General features: G+C 38.7%; 1 protein-coding gene across 1 annotated transcript in view; it reads right to left on the bottom strand.

The window, feature by feature from the left end:
• LOC124171168 overlaps positions 1-22,389 on the bottom strand; it is a 343,759-nt gene that overhangs the window by 66,279 nt on the left and 255,091 nt on the right. Inside the window, exon 7 of the mRNA XM_046550309.1 lies at positions 14,033-14,092. Coding sequence (XP_046406265.1) covers positions 14,033-14,092 — 60 coding nt within the window. The remainder of the gene's footprint in view (positions 1-14,032; positions 14,093-22,389) is intronic.

Genomic DNA, 22,389 nt, shown 5'->3' with positions numbered 1-22,389 from the left:
TTCTGCAATAGAAAGGATGAATATTCAGAGCAAACATATGTTGGTATCATCAAGTGTTTGAATACTCTATAAAATGTCATTTCCTGTTTAACTATCATGATACTTGCATGTATTTTACAGTAATTAGGTGTCCATTTTGAATTTTCGTCTCGCACCTGTCTCTTTCCGTCGGTGGGATTATTTTGACCGGCTCCAAAAATAAACTAAAAAGTGGATTAAGTTATTTCAAGCTTCAACAGTATATTTGTGACAATTCAGCAGCAAAAAGGAGTGCAGGCTTTCTTCAAGAGCCTTCTATGGCCTGAATGGTAGGATGAAGCTGTGTGGCTACGGTGGGCGGAAATCGGTTAAATGTCACGTGGACTGCGATGGGGCACTCGCGTGACACCTCTTATCTTGTTAAAGACCTCTTTTCAGGCTTAGTGTTAATGGAATTGACCACCTCCTCGATGCATGCCACTTCAATCATCCTTTAGACGCTGCGTACTTCGTATCGGATTCAATGGGCATCGCTCGTTGACGGATTAAAGCTTCCACTCTCTCTCGTTGGACGGTAAATATCCGTATAAATAAGAAAATATGCCTCATCCATTTACAAAAATCTCGAATTGGGACTAACTATAATTCATTATTCGCGTTTAACACGAGGATGAAACAAAATTGGTTTGAAATTAATTCTATTGATGGGAATGAAAATGATAAGTATTTTAAAAAGGAATTTGACGCAAAATGCGCCAAATTGGTTAATTTGGGTTGAATGAACAAATAATAGGCAGCTTATGCCATTTAAATTTGTTGATGCAGAGATTTATTTTGGAAATGAAGTACTGATGCTAATATAATCACCGATGACATTGCGATGCTAGAACAAAATCCGACCAAAGTTAAACTTTTTCACTTCGGATTAGTCATTTTCCGTTGTTAGTAATTTTACGGACTCCTATGCTTTTACCTTGATAATGGCAAAGCACATTATCAGCAAAATATTGAAACGTCCAAAGGCAATAAACATAAATAAGACTGAAACTGACTAGTGACAGGGAATAACCATTTCAAAGTCACTTTGAGGATATTGCACGAATCATATGTATCGAAAATAGAAGATAATAAAGCTAGACGAAATTTTAATTATTGAGTTAAAATATTGCAGTTCAACAGAAGATGCCTAACAAATAGCTTGTAACTTAGAATTTGGAATATATGTCTCATTCTGTATTTTATCAATGATGAGGACAAATCTTTGTCACGAACAGAAGGAACCATTTATTTCGTGGTTAATATCTTAATAATTATGATATTTTTGCAAATATAACAAGTTAAAAAAATATAGTTTGCTTTTCGACGCATTTCCAGGAATTCTGTGAGTGGAATTAAGTGAGCGAGAAAAATACTCTGATATTGTTCCACACTTGCACATGGCATTACATCGCCAGGCGATGCATTTCCAGTTGATATTCCTTATAATTTACAGGAAACTACTCTGGTAAAAGAAGAGGAAATCTGTAAAATATAAAAAATGGTGGAAAAATTCCTCGTTGGCTGACACTTTTCCCCGGCGTATTTCTTGTAGCCGAAAGTGAACAAGGTGATCTATAATAAGCATTCATTCATATTCCATTACCCTTTTATAATTAAATTTTCGTATATATCACGCACGCCATGAACCCAGAATTACGTAGAGTATAATAAGCATGGCATGAAAGAAATATTGGTTTTTCGTAAAACCTTGAGGAAAAGAATTTAAAAGCTGTGACACAATATTTCCTTCACAATTTTATAGTAATGCCAACAATTTATATTTTAACATACCCTCCGCAAAAGACTGAGACCTCGTAATTTCCAGTGTATTAAAGCACAGAAGAGAAAAAAACTCGAAGAGAAGCAGAATACTTGGCTTGAACTACCGGAAGGGAAGGAAGTGAGAATCACAGGAGACGGTGAGCTTATGGGAGGACAAGAAGCCATTCGGTAGGCTATGATTACACAGAGACTTCGTATCGAGAGACTTCCACGATAGCAGCGAGGGTATATTTTTTCAGCTGATAGCATCTCAAACGTGACTGATGAGATATAATGAAGGAGCTACCAAGAGGAACAAAAGACTGAAAAAAATCGGTCCATCCCACGCATCATTAATGACTGCAACAAAAACAGAGCGAGGCACACACTGTTAACACATTTCACTTTTTGCTCCACCTATCTTCAAATTATTTTTTCCCTACGATCTATGCTTCATGGCTTGTCATCTAATACCCCCTGCCAAACTTCAAGGTGATTCTCTGGGAAAAAGTGTGAAGAATCGTGAAAGCGTTAGATTTACTGTTGCCATCGAATTAAATGAATGTATGATAGCTTAATTACACTCTTTCCACCGTGACTTTATACCGTCTCCAATGAGGGCAAATGTAAACATCAATCGCTCATTTTCTCCTGAATCATTTTTTCAGCGATTCTGTTCTCTTTAAACGAATATTAAAGTGAGAATAGGTAGTTTATACTCAATTGAGCTCACAACTTAAATTGCGTATTCAATTTAATGCAATCGAATATAAATTCGCATGATGTACGAGGACCGTTTTTGTTCAAGCACCTATGACTCATGAGCAGAAGACGAAGTGATTGATTGAAAGTTATTTCATTGCTAAATATTGAGAACACTTATAGTGTACTTTCGACATAATAGCCTTGGCGATTGAGGAATTGGTCGTGCCTGTGGACAAGCTTTACCAAAACTTCTTCGTAGGATGTTGCCGCCAATGACTTCCAATGAATTTTTCCTTTGCCCTGAAGCTCATATCCCGTTTGAAAATGCTTCCCTCGCAGCCAAATCTTCATTTCAGCCTGAAGACGGAAGTCGCACGGCACTATGTTGACATTGCACGGCGGGTGATCGAAAATGTCCCATTGAAATTTCTCAAGGAGCAGTTGGGCTGCATCAGCGCTGAGATGACGGGCATTGTCATGGATCAGAGCACTTCCAGAAGTCAACAAGTCTCTTCTTTTGTTTTGAATGGGAAGGGGTATAATGTTTCACACTAAGCGGCTGCATTAACGCAAAAATTCTCTTTTTATCGGTATTTAGGTGAAGACGTGAATAATAAGCCATTCGGCGAGTTTTCAGACTGTTGCTCCGCAGTGCTCACTTGCCTTGAGAATCAATTGAGGCAGTGTAGTTAATGAGGTTGCCACTAACTTTCAACCAAAAACATATCGTCAGAAATGACTTGAAAGTTTGGTGCAGAGGATGGGCAGTTGCCCTATCCGCGCAGTACCCTCCTGTCGCTTGTGTGGTGTTTTTGCGGAGCAATCGGAGGTAGAAAAAAAACCGCCCTCGTAAATTGTTATATTGATAGCCCAAAAGTTATTTGCCACTCTGGTGCCAGGAGTTTTCCATCAAATTCATGCTGCGTAGTACAAATGAGAAATATCACGAATACAGATCTCACTAAAATTATGACGCTTTACCCCCTTGCCAAAGCCTCTTACCAGAGAATGGAGATGAATACAAAACAAAAGTATTGAATCAGAGGTAAGGAAGCGTGAATAAATATGACGGAAAATGAATTGTGATTAAAAAACATAGTTTCTGGAAGTAATGACCACTCGGAGACATAAAGAGACCCGAGATGACTCACTTTTGCATTGATAACATAAATAACCTCTCCTATCCTTGGGGAACCCGGATAATTGTGCTAGTACAACCACGCCACTCAAGTAACAAAAACACTTATCACATAGTTATACACAGCAAACACTTATCTCGTAATTTTTCATCTTACTTATGAGGAAACTGTATTATACCTGCGTAATCTGAAATAATTGAATTATGCTATAATTTACATCATCCTCCATCACAATACGTAGTAATTCTGCGTTGAAAATCTGTGAAATGAAGTCCATGACTTCATCTTTATTCAAATTTATCACATATTAAAAACGCGCGAAGTTTTACACAAACCTGTACATTTCAAATATAATTTCCTGCCATCTTAAAGACGAACTGAGAGTCTACACAAAGAGGGCGATAAGCGAAGCAGTGATACATTGACAAGGAGATCGAGTAACCACCCGCGATCGCCCGCGCTGACCCACCACCGGACCGCTAAACTCTCCGCATTCGACCGTCTCGCCGGCATTCAATTAGGCGCGCGATATTCCCGCCTCAGCCGCGGAGGGATCTCGCATGCGGTGGCGGCAAGGGCTCGGGTGATCGTGTTGAGGGAGATGGGATGCAGAGAAAAGAGAGAGGAGGGAAGTGGTGCGGGGAGGTTGTGGGGATTCGTATGCAGGGCTGACCGACACAGTGTCTCCTCCCTAAGCGGATGCTGATTAGAATAGTAACGATCCCCAAGGATCGCAATCTCACGACCATCTTAATCCCCATCCCCTCCGGAACGTTATACGAGCGGCAGAGGTGGGAAAAAATAAGGAATAAGGAATGAGAGGAATATCTGCCGCCTCACGGCCCGGGGAATGTGTCTTTAAGTCTCGGCCCCCCGCCCGCGGGGGCTGTAATAGCCGATTCCATTACGAGTGCCGCCCCACGCCACCGCAACGCCGCTCGACGCTGATTCTCAAGGCGGTGTTGGGGGCGGCGCCATCTGGCGCCATGTTTAACGCCCCCATCAGTGACGTGACTTCCGGTGCGCGTTGAGTGTGCGAACCTCTGCGGGACGGCACGGTACGGTGGCTGATGATAAAAGGAATGGAAAGATGTGGGGCTGTCTAAAGGATCGAGGGGGCGATGGACAATGTACTAAGCACGCCGAACATACCCACAAGAAACGGTCGGCAACGCACAAACAATTATATGGCGAGCATAAATACGAATCACTGGAATACAAGACTGATTGATAATCGGCTAAAAAACGAATCAGTCGAAATATATCTAAGCAAACTTGGAGAATTGCCGAAATTTGATGAATAAATCATTTATATTTGCAATAATTTGAGGCGTTACTTGATGGAACTCCTTCATGACTAACAGGAAAGAATAAAACTTTGCTATCGCAATCTACTCTTACGTTGGCTATTTTTGGGACTGCAGGAAATATTTACAGAAAGACCTATTAAGCAACTACATTTTACCTACTCTGTAAAAAAGACTAAATTATGAAAGATTTTTATTACGATAGGGTAGTTATTTTGAATCGAGTGAGCCTTTGGTGGCGTTAGATTAATAATGGGCATCCTTTACTAGTGTCGACGCTAAGGTCTTATACGAACCCGTTTACCAATGGAGGAAGAGTTGACTATTACATAAGTATAAGCTGCCTACGCTCTAAATGGGACGAAATTATAAAATATTTTTATTTCGAGCATTTTATTTTATCGAGCAATGCTTTGGTGGCGTCTGTTGATGTCACCGCGGGGCCTAGTTCAAGCCCGATTCACTATGGAAGATAAACTGAAGCTATGGAGGAAGAATAGATTATTAGGTAGGTACAAGTTAACTACGCCGCAAAAAGGACGAAATTATTCAATATTCTTATTTCTTCGGGGTATTAGTCTTTTTTTTAATGGAGCGGGGATTCGGGCGACGTGGGATGAGCCTGCTCCGTTGGTGTCACCGCGGGGCCTCGCACGGCGGCACCCCTCAGGGTGGCAGACGCGGCCTTCGATAGCGTTCCACTCCATATCACACCCTACGCTCGGCCGAGCCGAAAAGGCGCGCCACACCCCCCGCAGAGACGCCGAAATTCGCTCCCCCCACCCATCCCGAATACCCGCGCACGGAATGTCATGGCTAACATTTGGGAGGGGATGACCTTCCAGTCACGGGCATACAACAATATCGATATGAGAAATGCGATCAGACTCTTAATGCAAGGAGGTTGCGCCAATACTGTCCAAGTGATTGAAAAAAATGCTTATTCACAGTTTCAAACAATGTCAAATATCATGGGGAGAAAAGAGAAGTCTTCTTAGATGGCCACATTCTGAGACATGATGTCCTGGTGAAAACAATTGTAGAAGGACAGTTGGAAGGGAAGAAGGATAAGGGGATTAGTTACATATGATAGGTTATAAAGGATGTATAAGAGGAGAAACGCGTCTCTATAAAAAGGCTGGTGGATAGGAGTGCGTAATGTGAAACTAAACTTAGGATTCTTGACTTATGATGTTGATGATCAAGCATTATTGAATGAAAAAAAGTTGTTCATTATTCTTCTTCATTTGTAATATAGTCTCGTTTATTACCTCTATCCCTTTTTTGTAAGTATTTTGTGCAATATAATTCATAGCGTAAGCATCTTCCGCCGTAACTGCCCAAGTACTTACATATAGAAAAAAATCAACAATTTGGTACGATATAGAATTCCATTGTATGAATTAATGACGACATTGTAAGTTGTTTTTCTTGTTTATTATTATCGTTAATATTACTAAGTTCTTTTAATGTACCCACTTTTTATGATAATAATTTTTTCAAAGAAGCTCTGACATCGTTGTCAACTTTAGCATGTTCTTTGTAGACCACCAACCGAGGAGACCAAGAATAATGAATATTTCTTTATCTCATAATTCCTGATATTGCATTGGTTCGGATCTCAAGTCTCCTGTGCATGAACTCATTTTTACGTGTGAATGGAGAGCCATCGTAATGGACGACTAAATGCCTATACTTCAATAATACTTTTTCAAGCAGCTTTTACAATCTATGGCTGAATTTTACCGTAAGACTTACCACTTCTGCTGAACGTGGTGACGCGAAGCTTGTTTCAAAGGCTATCAACAATATGTGGGTATACATATAATCGCAGGGCCTCCTACGGCGGCTTCAACTATCAACTTCCTCATGCGGAAAAGTGCCACATATATGCACTTCCCTTGGTTTTAACTCATTGTTATATATATAATAAAATTTAGAACCTTATAAGGGAATTTCCATAAATTAAAGCGCAGAAATCATAATATTATTTTTCTGACAGAAAATAGTAGAAGCACAATTAGGAGTTCATGTTTTGAATACTTCTAGGTCATTACATTTACTATATTCCCAACTAAGACACCGTAGTGGTAGCAAAGAGGTTGATAATCTGTAAATATTATGGGATTAAACATAAATAGCATGGGATAAAGCAAGAAATAAGGAAAAAGCCAATATTAATGGAGGAGAAAGATTATAATTTAGGTAAGCAAAATTATAAAATTACATGAACCTCCCCTGACTGGATTGAACACTTGTTCTTCTTCACATTAAATTGGACATCGTTTTCATTTTAGAAATCTCTTACTTAATCGTTATATTTAGCTAAACTGACATGGTTAATAGAATAACCTGCATTTCAATCCCACCGCTGATATTTTAGCTTTCTATCACCGTAGAGGATGGTGCAATGCATGCTTTGTTGCAGTTACAAGCATATACATACCAATTGAGTATCAGTTTCTTTCACAACAATGAAGTGTGTAGCGCCGTTCGTGCAATGAATTTACAATGAGGTTGACACTGAGAGGATACTAGATAGATCCTAGTGGCTGATGAGGATTTATGAATATAGTTAGGCTTTTTATACAAGAATTTCCATGAGAAAAAATTCCCTTGGACCGGGAATCGAACCATGGATCTTTGGCTTTCCGGACCACTGCGCAGACCACTACGCTATCCATGTTCTTTAATTCCCATGGCAATTATACCGAGGCTCATGGTACTAGGTGTTAGGTTAAAGTTTGTTCGAATCCAGTTTTAAGACTATTTAATGACCTATATCAGAAAAAATTCTCGCGACGTAGTCGCATCCCAAATTTTTAATCGAGAGATTATAAAAACAACCTTACGTGGAAAGTCATTCATAACATATTTCCAGCAGTTTTTCAATTCAGCCACATTGCCGGTAGTAGTGTTCCTTCACGGTTATTGTATTTTTATAATCTAAAAATGAATTTTTAATTTCTTTGATTCATGATTTCTCACGATAATACCTATATCTTGAACGTTATACGACTACAACCTGTGGGTGAATTAGAATGGTAAATAAAGGATGTGCTTGGCAAGCACGCAGCCAGGGAGGGACCTTTTGGAGATTTAGCTCTCCCTCAAAATTTTTGTTCTTTGGTGATAACCCACGATACATCGACGGAAGAGACCACCGACCTATGGGTATTAACCCTTTGAAGCCCCATTTTTCAATATAGTACATTTTATAATGTCCGCCAATAACTAACAATGAACTTAACTTCGAGAATAATTGAAACGAAATATACGGCTGACTTAATGGAATTGACGTTCAAATTGACAACAAAAGCAAATTTCTGGCTTCGCGCCTGGTACTAGGGTTATTTCAATTGCTACCGCTTCACTATGAAATACGCAGAAGTTCAATAAAAAATTTATCTACGGCACTATACTTTTTAAATGGAAAAAGTCTGTTTTATTATTGGCTGTTCTGTCTATTTCGCTTCTGCTAATATGGTTGTTATAAATAAACTGCCCTTTTTATGTTCATGAGAATTATAAGCATAATACAAGATGAACGTACACATTTTAAGGACAATAAGGAGAATCAGATCTTCGAATGCCCGTTCAAGTTAAATTATAATTAATATTGGCGAGAAATGAATGAATGAAAATTTCGTAAATACTGCATTATTTACAACGGTCAGCATCCACCTCTTCTGTGAGTCTCATACGAATGCTGACAGCTGTTAGTCAGGCCCATGCTAACTTGTCCTCATGCTGATTAAACTGTCGATTCTATTAGCGGTGCCAACTATGGCGGGGATAGCTTGTTCTGACTCCTAATGAGAACGTCTTCCGGCGGAGGGGTCTTTGTGATCCATCCATGAAATACCCACGTACTCTCCTCAAGCATTTTACGTCACTATATTCATAACATTCAACATTTACAGAATAGTATGGCATAGAATGGAATAGAATAGAACGGAAGTAGCATATACCTTAAAATATTTGCAAGATGGTATTCCAAGCTTCTTCAAAACAGATGTAATCTCAATACGGCATTGATTGTGATCAAAACCTGACTCTTTGAAATGGCATTCCAAGAGGACAACAGACCGCTACTCAAGTTCATCCTTTATACCTTGAAATTTTTAATGTTTACCGAGCTATGAATATTTGGAACGGATGACGCGATACGTACGTCACTCTAAAAAAAATAGCCCGTGGTATATCTTTCATTCAAATCACCGCCTTTAGTAAATTTTCTAGTTCCTCATAACGAATTTGCTTAATTTAATTTTTTTCAATTTCGGGGCGCAGTCACTGAACTTGCTCACTCTATGCTAGGAATCGCGGTATTTACATGCACCGCACAACGCAATCTAACAAGAAAAAGTTTTGAGGTGTTTGCTGAAAATTTCCACATCACACTGAACTATTTCCACCGGACGAGTAGGTCTATGTCACATAAAATAACTTGTTATGACTCAAAACTGAGCGTGATTTTTTATGCTCCACATTTCTTTTCATCCGTGCGACCGTAATTTTTGATTCCAAGCCACGTTGTGCCAAGAAGGGGTGGTTATTCCGAAGCCTCCAACCCACCGGGGCCCTGCCGCACCCCTGACCACCCAACGGATTCGCCGCCGATCATCGGTGGTTAGGGTAGGCTGGGCACGGTTGTGCCAATGTACGGTAGTGACAGTAGACTTGTCAACAAAATGATAGGGAATATCGGACTAAGCAAGGGGATAGAGAAGCAGCTTGCACGTCTGAACCTGTGTCACGGTATTGCGTCAGCCGCCTCGCGCCACGGACGCTAGCAGAGACCCATATTGATTTTCAACAGTCAAAAGTAGGTATTTTCGTTCGATTTATTTGAAGATTTTTGTTAAATGAACGTAGATAGAAAGTTTAGTATTATTTATTGGTAAATGATAGACATTAATGGTCCAATAACAGCGATTACTTTGTTAGGAAGTTACTTTGTATCGACATGTTTGTTATTTTTGCGAGTGCTATGGGTACGGTTGTGACACGAGTAGAAGTTGTTTTTTTTTAGATGCCCAGAATATGCGCAAGAAAGACTAAGAGAGGGCCGTGTGGCATATTGCACAACGAATACGGTTACAAAAACGAGAAACGAAGGACTTATTTGCGGAGAGTTGCGATAATGCACAGAGTTAATCGAATGGCTTTGCTTAGATACGTTCATAAACGCGATAGCCCGGGCGAAAATGAAAAAATTGTCACCTCGGGGTGTGCCGCTCCAGCCAAAGTGTTTCCACCTTTCGGCAGAACAACAGCAGCACCTATCAAAATACTTAATCCACCCCACATATTTGACCCCACATCGTGGACCAAAATATTTGCCTTTCATGGATGCTGATTTGAGGGCTTTTGTTATATCCTAAAAAATTGATTTTGAGTTGAAGCAACCCAAAAAATGACATAAACGTAGCAAAAATGTTGGTACTTCTTGGCTAAAGTATTTCATTTAACTAAAAATCAAACCGCCTTTTATGGACTGACAAAATTACTTCAGTGAGTGACGCTCGGGTGAAAAATTTGATCAAATGTAACGTTAAATAGCTCTCTTTACCCATTCACCTTATCTCTTCTAGTCAATATGAATGGTGTATTTACAAATATGACTGTATAATTATTAGTAGTGGGCTTCTTTTGTAGAGGGCTTTAAACTAATTTTAACACTATTCATTGACGACAAAAAACTTCATTTATTAAAGAAATAGTTAGTAAATTAATGATTCTATGTTTTGTTCTCTTTTACGAAAGAAAATAATTGTTTTTATATTTCGGGTGGCGTAATCCGGAACCCCCGGACTACGCCACTCACCATTTCGTTGTCCATCGCACGATCTAGCAGCAATTATTTTGACCTTCCCAAAATAAGTTAGAATATGGACATGGGAATATGGCCAGGTTTTTGGGTAGTTTACTCCGTATATAAGCTGAGGTTTCAGGCGAGATGGAGAGGAAACGGAACATAATGAAGAGGCAGGAGCAATTTCCACAATTTTAAATTTATTGGTACTAACGGTTTCGCTTTACAGCATCATCAGGTGATGCTGTAAAGCGAAACCGGTAGTACCAATAAATTTAAAACTGTGGAAATTGCCCCTGCCTCTTCATTAGTTTACTCCGCGGTGTTCTGTGACCTCAAACAATGTTTAGTAATACTGAGCTCGGGCAGTCACACCGCTGTTTCCGATGCTAAAAGTCTGAAACTAAAGCGGCTCCAATCTGAGCACCCTTTTACTCCCTTTAAAAATTCCGAGCAACCTCAGTTAATACATCGTCACCACACATCCTTCCAACTTATTCAGTTTTCTCCACGATAATTACTGTAGAAGATTCTCACTACTAAATTCCATCAACTCACTCAAGTCTCAATACTTGAGTAGAAACAAATTTGGAAATAAAATTTTATCAATATGAGTTTGACTAGCAATTTTTTAGGCCACCCGCGTCTTCATCAGCCCTAAATAGATCACATTAAAGGGAACAGTATTAAAAAAAAAGACACGGGTAACCCAAAATACGCTTACAAGCCATAGATGGGATGCAAAAATTTTAAATAAATCAACCAAATGAGTTTGCACGAAATATTGAAGCTAGAATTTGGGGTGAGGAATTGGAGGGGCAAGAAATATTTAACCCATTTGGTAATGGATAGACCTAATTTCTGATAAATGTATCTCCCTTCAACGTTACTGAAACAATTAAGGCTCAGGATACTACCGAAAAAGAAAAGCCCTCGCGGAAAACAAATTTGCCAGTTTATGCTGCGTGGACCAAGGTGCCGCACAACCGAACGGTATGCTACGTTAGAAGAATCGGGGCAAATATTCTTGGGCCACAAACGGCTTCAGGGGCAGGTCTTCAGGGATAGGAAAATGTCGGAGGGCGAGAAAGGGTTTTTTTAGGAGCGATTACTCCCGCCGTTTTGCTTTCGACCAATCGATTGTCCGATAACGACCCTCCGCCGGCTTCACCCCCAGTCACTGGAACTTTTCCAGAAGGTATGGCCGGGGGTTGATCTCCACCCTCCAAAATCTCTCGTGGACCCTTCTCGGGGGCAAAGACGCCAGGGTCCGCGGCAAGATTGGCCAGGGTTTCGAGACTCAGGGAAGGGGTGGTTAGGACTCCTGGGGTGGGGGGGGGGGCATAGGTCGGGGGATGAGATTTGCTAAAGAACGGGGCGAGAACAATAGCGTGGTGGAGGATAATTTGGCCACAGCCAAGCTGAATCTCAATTCGGAGAAGGAAAACTTTGACTCAACGTTCGCGCACGAAGCAATGAAAACCGCACTCATGCATGTATTTTTAAGAGTAAATACTCTTTGAGCGGGAGGTGTTACTTTTCTAGTCCTCACACCTACAAACTTAAAGGTAATTAATAGAAAATAACGAATAAATGACGCAGGAAGCATTTAATATGAGATTCCCCATTCAGTTTCTGAAAGTGCTGTCAATGGCCCATTTCAAAGGGTTTACAAAAGTTGCCACTCGCGGCTGTGGCGATGGTGTGATCCGAATATCACGAAGAAATACCACTCTCTGAGATTGGCCCATGGGCGTGGGATAAAATTTTATTTCCAAATTGGCCCATGGGCGTACCTAGCGAGGGGCGGCTGCCCCCACCCCTAGAAGCAAAAATCGCAAAAGTCTTTAAGCAAAATCGGTATTGAATTGAAACGAAAGCATTCAAAAATGTTTTATTCAAACCCACGAAAAATTATATGTGTTAGTATAAGATATGTAACTAAAATAAAACTTTTTTTTCATGGAAATAATTTCATAAACTAATGTCACAACTTGGCTTGCCCCCCAGACCATGGCTTGCCCCCCCTCTGGACCATGTCTTGACCCCCCTAGTTATGATCCTGGGTACGCCCTCGGGCCAAACGAGATCGCAAAATAAGAGACTTCATATTTTCAGATCAATTTACGGCATTCGCTATAATTCGCTATTCTAAAATATCACCGCGTACTAAACGCCATCCATTCTTTGACGTTCTTGAAAATATATCACCTAAACGTATAGAATTACACCTTGAGCAACACAACATACTTTTGTAAGTATAAATTCCGTAAAGGAGACTTAATTAGCTTCCATTGAATAGATTTTTAGGCCAAAATATTCTCCGCTACAGAAAATGTGCTAAAAAGGACACTTCATACTTTCAGATTAATTAATTGTATTCGTTACAATCTCGTAAAAATGGAAATAAAGAAGATGTGATGAATATACTACTGATTTTCAAAGATTAACTTTAACTTCCGTGATTCAACTTTTCCAACGCTTAATACATCTTCGGAGGAGTTTTAAGTGTTGAATAGGTAAATTTTATATTGAAGGCGAGGAAATTAGGAATATGCATTCAAGTTGTTACACTGGAGACTAAACGATTCTCTATAATTAGAGTAACTGTATTCCTATACTTAATCTAGTAAAATATAGAATTTAAAGTGCTCCTCGAGTATTACGTTTTGACGGTCAACTGATCCATAGTAAAAGGTAGAACGTATCATGAAGCCCAAAATTTTACTCTAAAAATTCGACTATTTTTTTTATAACTGAGGCATCATATGCAGCAGTATCAAGTATCGATCCTTGAGCCTCTAACCTACATTATTGTATGTTAGCCTCCCCGATAATAGTATTCAGTTAAACAAATACTTTTGGGCTATGCCTATATCTGATTCTATTGAGAAAGCGACCAGCATTGGTCGGGAAACGTTTGGGCCACCCAAAAATTGACGCAGCGACATAGCCCAAAAGTTTTTATTTAACATGACGAATGCCCGCGAAAGATTTAACGAATAATATTCAGCTTGGCCATAATAAAGCCTAACATGGGTCAAATTATGACTGAAACATTCAGTGATGATAGCAAATGCCTATGCTTTCCCAAGCAATCACTCATGGATTAAAGAACATCATTCAAGTCAGAAAATGAAGGATAATTAAATGTGAGGTGTTAGATGGTTGGGGTTTAAAAGTAGTCGTTAGTTTTTCTATCAATCTTTCAGGTACGGAAAACCTTCAGTCACAAAAAGTATGAGAACTCTAAACAAGTTAGGATGGAAATAAATCAGGCTTACCTTTAATTCCCCTCTCGTCATCTTTCTCGTTATTGTTGTCGCATAGTCCACTCAAGATTTCTGAAAAAAAAAAGAAAATTCCGCCTTCAAAGAACCGGTTTAAGATTCAAGAAAAGATTGAAGGGAAAAAGAGATATAATAGTTAATATTGCATAATGCTCATAATATTGATAAAAATTCTTTTTTCCCATAGGAATCTCAGTAAATTTGATGTCTTAGATAAAAACAAACCAAGAGAACGAGGAAAACTTTCACCAGAACCTTAGCTCAGCTTTGCTCGGCTAAAATATTTTCTTTTAGCTGTACCGAACTGAAGAAGTATTTTCCCATTGAAAGTCAGAAGGATTCAATAAATCATAAATCGGCAGAACAAAGTTATTTAAAATAAAAATAAAAGGCGCCAACCTTTCAATTTATCAACTAAAAGTAACTCTTTGTTATTAAGGGATAATAAAATAAATATTACGATTGTAAGTAATCGAAATAATTTACTTTAATAAAATTTTTTAGGCACTCTTAAATATCACCAAGCGCCCTTTCAGTTGCTGGAGCAACTTACTAATTAATGGATAGAAATACTATTTTTCAGCTTCCACGGCGAATATTAGGTTGAAATATGCACAAAAGACCCTTGCGAACTCCACCTTCTAATTTTTTCTCGACGCTATTCAAATAAGTAGTGTCATCATCAGCATTGTGTTCATAATCATATTATGCCAGATTAACGTTTCAGAAACAAATTATTCAAATGATACTGAGTTCCACCTCTTAGGAGGGACATAGATTTCAAGGGCTTATAAATAGCGCCATTGGATTACTTAAAAATATTTAGAGGGGGCCCGATCCGAGAAACTTTTCTGCAGCTGATACGCCGGGAAAACCTAAGATCATACAGGTCCTGTAGAGATTTGCGGATTAAAAAGTTCAAACTAAAAAAACCTAATTGGCATAAACTAATTATTTGAATAGCATTCAAGTCGGCAGAGTGAAATAAGAGCTTATGAATATGTTAAAAGTTTTCTAATTTGGTGTTATAGACCATACACTCCCGAGAAGGGAGTATTGTCACTTAATACTACCTTACTCTAAATATCACCATGTACAACCTCCAAAGGACTAAACTCTTCAATATCTCTCAGCTAATGGCGCTGTGAAGTCGACGAGACTTGCTGATATGATGATACTTGTCGAACAAACCCCGGCCCTTCGAACGGGCAAATTTATCCCAACCAACGAAGGAGCAAATTACTAAGTGCACGAGTGTGTCTCACTCGGGACCGATAAAAATGCGGAATTTCTCATTTCCCTCGACTCACGCTGGAGCCTCGCTCGAGTTATGCTCGAGTGTTGAGAGCACGAACCGTCCCCTGCCCCCGACCGCCCCCAATCGCCTCCACGGACGCTCCAGAGGCCAAACACCTCACCCGCCCCCGCCTCAACACTGAGCGTGATTACACGGGGCTTTTATGACGTAAGCTGATGAGGATCGGGGGGCGGGGAGGCGGTTCTTGAATCTTGAAACCGCGGCGCGGATGGGACGCCGCTCCGGCGAAGGAAATGTAATGCGCAAATGGAGCGAGTTCCAGCGATGGATACTACGACGGCGAGTGCGATGCTTGTCGACGCATCTTGCTAAAGTGTGTTGGTACAATAGGGTAGTTTCCTTCATCAAAGAAAACGAAATGCATTGATTGCTATTCGTTACCCACCATTAGGGTTTTCATAATATACAAATTATTTGGTTTTAGAAATCCCAGTTTAAACGAATGGCAATGGTCAATTTCAACCTCATTTGAAAAAGGCCAGATTAGCGCCCATGCGATTCCACTCCACGTGGCGTCACAGGGACCTCTATTTTCTATAAGAGTAGATAGGAGTTTTACAACGCCTGAGATTACCAATGCATGCATGAGGCACAGAGCTCAGGGAAACATCACTTAATAATCACCTATTAAAATTGTCTAAGGTCGGAAAGTTTCCTTCGTTTGATAAGGTAGTAATAATCCATATTTAGGCCAAGCGCTACCAGCTAGCAGGGTACTCTGCTACCTGCTAGCAGCCTGCGTCGTATCAGCGCCCAAGCCTCGCTTCAAAGTCACCTCACAGAGCGGCAGCGGGAACCAGAAATACGTCACACGGACTTTTCCCATCATTCCTACTTAGCCGTCGCGTTTTCGCGCGCTTGAAATTGTTCACTTTTCGTTTAATCGCGAAAAATAGATATCGTCATTCGAAAATCTAAGAGCGTGAAATGCGTACTCCAGGAGTAATAGTCTTTCGATTTAGGCAATGAAAAATAATAGGAAACCACCCTATTTCGCGCAAAGAATTGCAGAAAGCTATGCAAAAATCTCTCGGTGACGATGGGAGAAAAAGGCGTCGAAATGGAGTCGAACAACAATGGATGAAAATTGTTCTTGACGGCGCGGAACAAATAATTTGGGATTTCTGTAATGAACATTGTGTCGTGCGGTTGTACGCGTCCACGCTTCCGACTTTTTCGTCGGAAGAACTTATTGAGCGTGTTGGCAATCTGTGTTAAGATTAAATTTGTCTTTTTTGTTGGTACAGATCATAGACTAGTGTGTTTGCAATTCGTGATAACTAAGCTTGTGAAGTTGCGGTACGTGTTCTTGCCAATGTTTCCTTTATAATATTTTTGTGTTAATTTGATTTGTGTTAAATATTTTTGTATCAATTAAATTTGTGAAGTTACGGAGTAAAATTGGAGTGTTATAGCTATGAGTATCAAGAAAGATAATAAGTACTATTACTTTGAAAAACCGTTATCACCGCCCACTGCCACTTTTTCGCGAATTACATATTCTACCCTTAAGGTATTTTTATGTTAACAAAGTGTTAAAAAAATGTTTACTTGCGGTGCTGTAATTTATGTAACACATTGCCTAGGCAGTATTAGTGGAGTCTCCAAAGTCATCAGTTATTTTACCCCAAAAGCCTCGATGTTTTCTGTATTTAGCTCCAAAAATATTTAACCTACTGCCGGATGAATATAATAAGAAAAACCATTACGTTATTTATAAAATAAGTTTAAAAATTGTTGTTTGAATAAGATATTATTTAAATCATCATCATCATCATCACTCGTCAACAATCCTAGGATTGGTTTGACGCAGCTCTCCACTCAGTTCTCCTATCAGCTAATCTTTTCACACCTACGTAATTCTTCTCTTTCACTTCTCTCTTTACTTGTTCCATATATTTTGTCCGAGGTCTTCCTTTTCCATTCTTGCCTTCCACTTGCCCTTCGACGATTGTCTTCATCAGGCCATCATGTCTCAAGATGTGGCCTAGGTTGTTCCGTCTTCTTATTAAGGTTTTCATGAGGCTTCTCTTCTCTCCTGCCCTTCTTAGCACTTCCTAGTTACTAACTCGGTCAATCCATTTGATTTTCATGGATTGACCGAGTTAGTAACCATATTTAAAAATGCACATGAAATTGTTTTACAACATGAATAGGTAAAGTAAATATAAAAAAGTAATTCTGTAAAATAAGTCTGCTGCATGCTTACTGTCGTAATAATCTGCACCATGTTGATTGCAGTACGTAATATTTAATACTTTTTCCAATAAATATATGCACGGAATTCTGTAACACCCACGCAGGTTTAGATCTTGCGGGTAGCCTACAGCTTCCCTATTTCTGTGTTTTTATAATAATTGTACATTTTTGGGAGCATTAAAATTATTTTTATAAAAATATTCAAGGACTATATTACTAACTGTTGAGAGCTAATAACAATGGACGTCATGCAGCTACCCTCTCTCCAAGCTTTCCGGCCAACGGATTGGACAAAAAACTCAACTTATAAATATTTCTGAGAAGCTTTCAGAGAGCTATTACTTTCGTGAATACAGTTTTCGATTTGAGAGCGAGCGCTTAAAATCAATAAACACTGCATTTAAAGTGCATAAAAAATTACGCTATTCGTGAGTTGAGCTTTATTAGTTAATTTCCCAAATATTTTCCCATATTTTCACCAGAATTTAATAAACATTATGACCCATTAATTAAATAAGTAATGCGATACTTGTAAACGAAATATTTTTGTTAATACCTTCAAGTAATTCCCTCAAAATACGAATTAGGAATTATTTTTCCACCCTACATTTTATTGTCCCATTTGTTTGTAATTTCAGGTCAAAGGATGAGCCCTCATTGAGCGATACTGCAATTCCACAGAGTATGAGAAATAGCAAAAAAATTAATTTGGATGAGACGTATATGTATGAACATCTGCATACTTTTAAATGGCTGCTTCAAGAAGTTGTGGCACGGGGTGTAATTATATCAGCCGATACAGGATGGAGTGAAGCAAACAGATGTATTACATATTGCCATTTATGTTGCCAAACTTTCTTCACAGTCATTTATTGCGGATGAAAGGAATATTATTATCTGCCCACCAATTCCGCCACATTTCTACCTTAATTTATGTTTTCCTTTGAGGCGAAAATACATGAATATTCTCGGAGTCACATTGAAGTACGTCAATTCTGAATGCCTCAAGAAATTTAAGCGTACCAAGCACGCAGGTCCATTATTAATTGCAACGTTAGCACCGAAATGGCCTCCTCGCCACTAATACCTCCATTATTCACTCGCAGAAGAACTTAGCGAGATATGGTTGTACACGAGAAATTCCACAATAATTTATAATGTAATTCTTTTCCACCGGTAACTTTCTTTTCAATGCATAAATTGCTGAAAAATGTGCACAATGCAATTACAGGATATGAGTAAAATTATTAAGTTTTATGCAATGTATCAAGTGTTACGTAAAATGTATGCCATTTCATACACCTTTATACAGAACTCATCAAACTGTGCTAAATTAAATAAAAAATGCATTTTTAATTTATAAAAAAAGTTTTACTCTATATGAGACTTTCTAGTTTACTTCCCATTTTTTCCAATGATTTTTTCTAGAATTGATTTAACATTATGGCCCATGAGGTAAATAACTAATGCGATACTTATCAACGAAAAACTTTTGTTAATACTATCAAGTTATTTACTCAAAATAGGAAACTTGTTTTCCATAAAAAAAACCTCCTCGTAGGTATAAGAGAACCATTAGGTTCTTTTGACATCCTGTGATCCGTGAGAAAATATTTGCTCCGAGGTATATAAATGAGACGTAAAGCTTGGAAGTGATCCTTTGGAGGCCATTAACTTTAAGGAACGGCGCCAATTTTTCCTGCCATATTTTCCGGGAAGAGGTATTCTTGAGGTATTCGGTCGGCTACATAGAGCCACGATGGATGGAAGAGAGCAATCACCACTTAAACGCCCACAAATCGTGAAGAAATATGACAAAGACAGTAATGAAACGGCAAATTTTAACCGAAAAATACCCATTACCATGCGAACGAAAAGAACGGGGAAACATAGTATACTTATAGCCTGCGACTTTCGATGCTATGTAATAATGCTCACAATATCATCAGTTTATAAAATGAATAAAGAAAGCAGGAGTAGGGTGTTCCAGCGCGGTCACTTAAAAGCTGAACAATCAAGAATTATATAAATGGTACAGCATTTCATACACCTTCATACACTACCAATTAAAATGTTCTTAAAATTAATAAACATTGCATTTATAATTCATAAAGAAGTTTGCTGTGCATGAGTTTTTCGAGATTATTTCCCAATTTTTTTCAATACTGTCTCTTGAATTGAAGAAAAATCATGGTCCATGTCATGCCCAAATCATAGATAATAAATAATGCAATACTTGTCAACGAAAGACTTTTTGTTAATACCTCCAAGTAATTCGCTGAAATGCTAAACTTGTTTTTCCATAAAAAAACCTCCCCGTGGGAATCTAAGAAGGCAGAGCGAAGTTTGTCTCCTCGAATTCCTCTCCATTTAAAACGCCTCTAAATTAGAGAATGCATATGCTGAAGTTACCATTAGATGTTTAATTCATCATCAAGTGCTGATTACTCTTAAATAACATCACTATCATTTACGCGATTCAGCTCCTCATCCAAATAACTTAGCAGATAATGTATAGTGTACCGAGATTAAATATAGTAAAACCATCCGTAGAAAAGTACGGGATAATATGCGGGCCCATATCCTACGAATAAAGTTTGAAACTTTTTTTTGGAATTAGTATTTTACCGTGATATTAAAAAAAACGCATGACACACGCCTTAAGAAATAAGTGCGAAATGATTTTGATACAGATATGCAGTGACCACTGAAGACTTTCCTTAGCTCCAAACCTTAACATATTCCTACACTTGTAGTCATCAACTTCAAAATTGAGTCGTCCGAAATTTACGGTTTTAAGGAAATTCAGTTTACCTTAAAAAATAAAATTGTTAGATTTAATTTTCTTTAGTACTTTGAGAGAAGCAATAAACAAACAGACCACCGAAAATAAACTTTTATAATTTTTCCCCATTTCCCGATATTTTTTCAGGGGAAAATGTTGCATTTTGCAATTAAACGTTTGTCTGTATTAGCTCTATCAATCTACTTATGCTGTCCATGCAAGAGAGTAGAAATATTAACGGTAAAAGAAAAATACGTATGATGAGCATAAAAGTGCACTGTAAAATATGAAAATAAGGTATTAACCTGAAGCAATTTTAAAAAGCAAAACACAGGTATACTCTTGGCTATCTTGATTTCAGAGGGAGGATAAAATGAGTAAAAGAAAGAAAAGAGATTATTTTAATCGAATGAGAAGAACTCGAAAAATCCCGAAACTTATGACATCATGATGTGAACTTCAAACATTGGCTCACTACCTAAGGTAACGTTGAAACATCGTTTAAAGACTCAGTATCATAGTTGTCAAAATAAATCAGGCACCTATAACGACATTCTATGTTCCAGGCATATTTCTTATTCTGAAAAAGGGTACCATATAACCCAGATAACTAACCAAAGTAGTTTGAATAGGAACGTTTTCAATCAAGAGCCTGCGGTTCGATATTTGAATTTTATCTCAAGGCAATTCAAATGGTGAATGTTTGAAGATTCATTTAAATGTTTAAATTATCCATCCTAAACAAATCACAACTCATACCAAGACAGCGGTTAACAAAAAGTACGCCGATTAGAACCGATCAAACGTTTAAAAATAAAAATGGTAATTGCAACATGTGTGCGCCTAGAGCCGGAGTTACAAAAAATAGTATAAATGAAATACGTGCAGCAAGGCACAGTGAAGTTTCTCTAACATATCGTCTCCAATTATGGCGTTTATAAATTAGAGAATGCATCAGGCAAAGCTACCATTAGATATATTAACAAACCTCATGTGCTGATTATTCTCAGAGAACACCGCTATCACTTACGCGATTTAGTTCTCACCCAAATGCTTTGCCACTAATGCCTAGTGGACTGAGATCAAAACTACGGTGTTGCACGAATTCAGACCACCTCTAGAGAAGTACGGAATTCTAATGCTGCACCTCTAATCACTCGAATGGGTTTCTTCACCTGAACGGCCTAAGAATAGAAAACAGCTTTCATGGCGGCGAAAACAAATGCACGGCCATTTGCTTTGCTGTTCAGCAACCGCAGGCAAAGCGGTGCGTGGAAATGTTCCCATAATTGTTTACCGTTTGAAACAAGAGACGAGTCGCAAGGGGGAGCAGATATAGAAATAACGAACAAAATAGAAGAAAACCACGCGAGGGAAGCACACGAAGGCACGTGGTGTGGCGGGAAAAAAATACAAATGGCGGGAAGAAAAAATAATCCCATCCCAAATGATGTTTCTAAAATTATGTTACGAAACACTTGGTTGCGCCAGAGTCTATTTGAATATTCTCGAACGACAGGTGCTCTTCTAAATCCGAGGGGAGTGAAGAAGGGAGGGGGGCGTTAGGGGGAAGGGGTCGGTTCGAGGGAAGGGGGATAGTGGAGGTCAGAGATCTGATAAAAGTCCGGTGACGGAAAGTATCTCCGCTCACGCCGGGAGGATGGCTTCAAAAAGATTATAAGACTTCACCTGTTGGAAATTAAAGATTTCACTCGTAATGAAAGAGAGTGAGTTCTTGACCACGTACTCTCAGCACTTTCAATGCTGTCTGCAGGAGAAAATAGTTGATTTGAATATTTTAAGATAGGAGAATGCTTCAGTAGCCAGTATTTTTAGACGAGATGTTTGACGCTGAGCGAGGAATGATATTACACTAGGAGTTTAGGAAAAGTTTCCATTCTTTTCTAAAAGTACACCTTAATACGCTAGGTTTATGCTTTTGCGTATTATGTTGCCTAGATAATTTAGAGTAGGTGGTAGTGTAATAAAATAAGGCACAAATATCTTGATTTTGAGGCAACTATGTTCACTCCCATAAAAATCATAAAA

Source organism: Ischnura elegans, chromosome X, assembly GCF_921293095.1.
Source record: "Ischnura elegans chromosome X, ioIscEleg1.1, whole genome shotgun sequence".
NCBI classification, from domain to species: Eukaryota; Metazoa; Arthropoda; class Insecta; order Odonata; family Coenagrionidae; genus Ischnura; species Ischnura elegans.
Note: the sequence above shows the minus strand (reverse complement) of the source record. Positions and strands in the feature narration are given on the sequence as shown.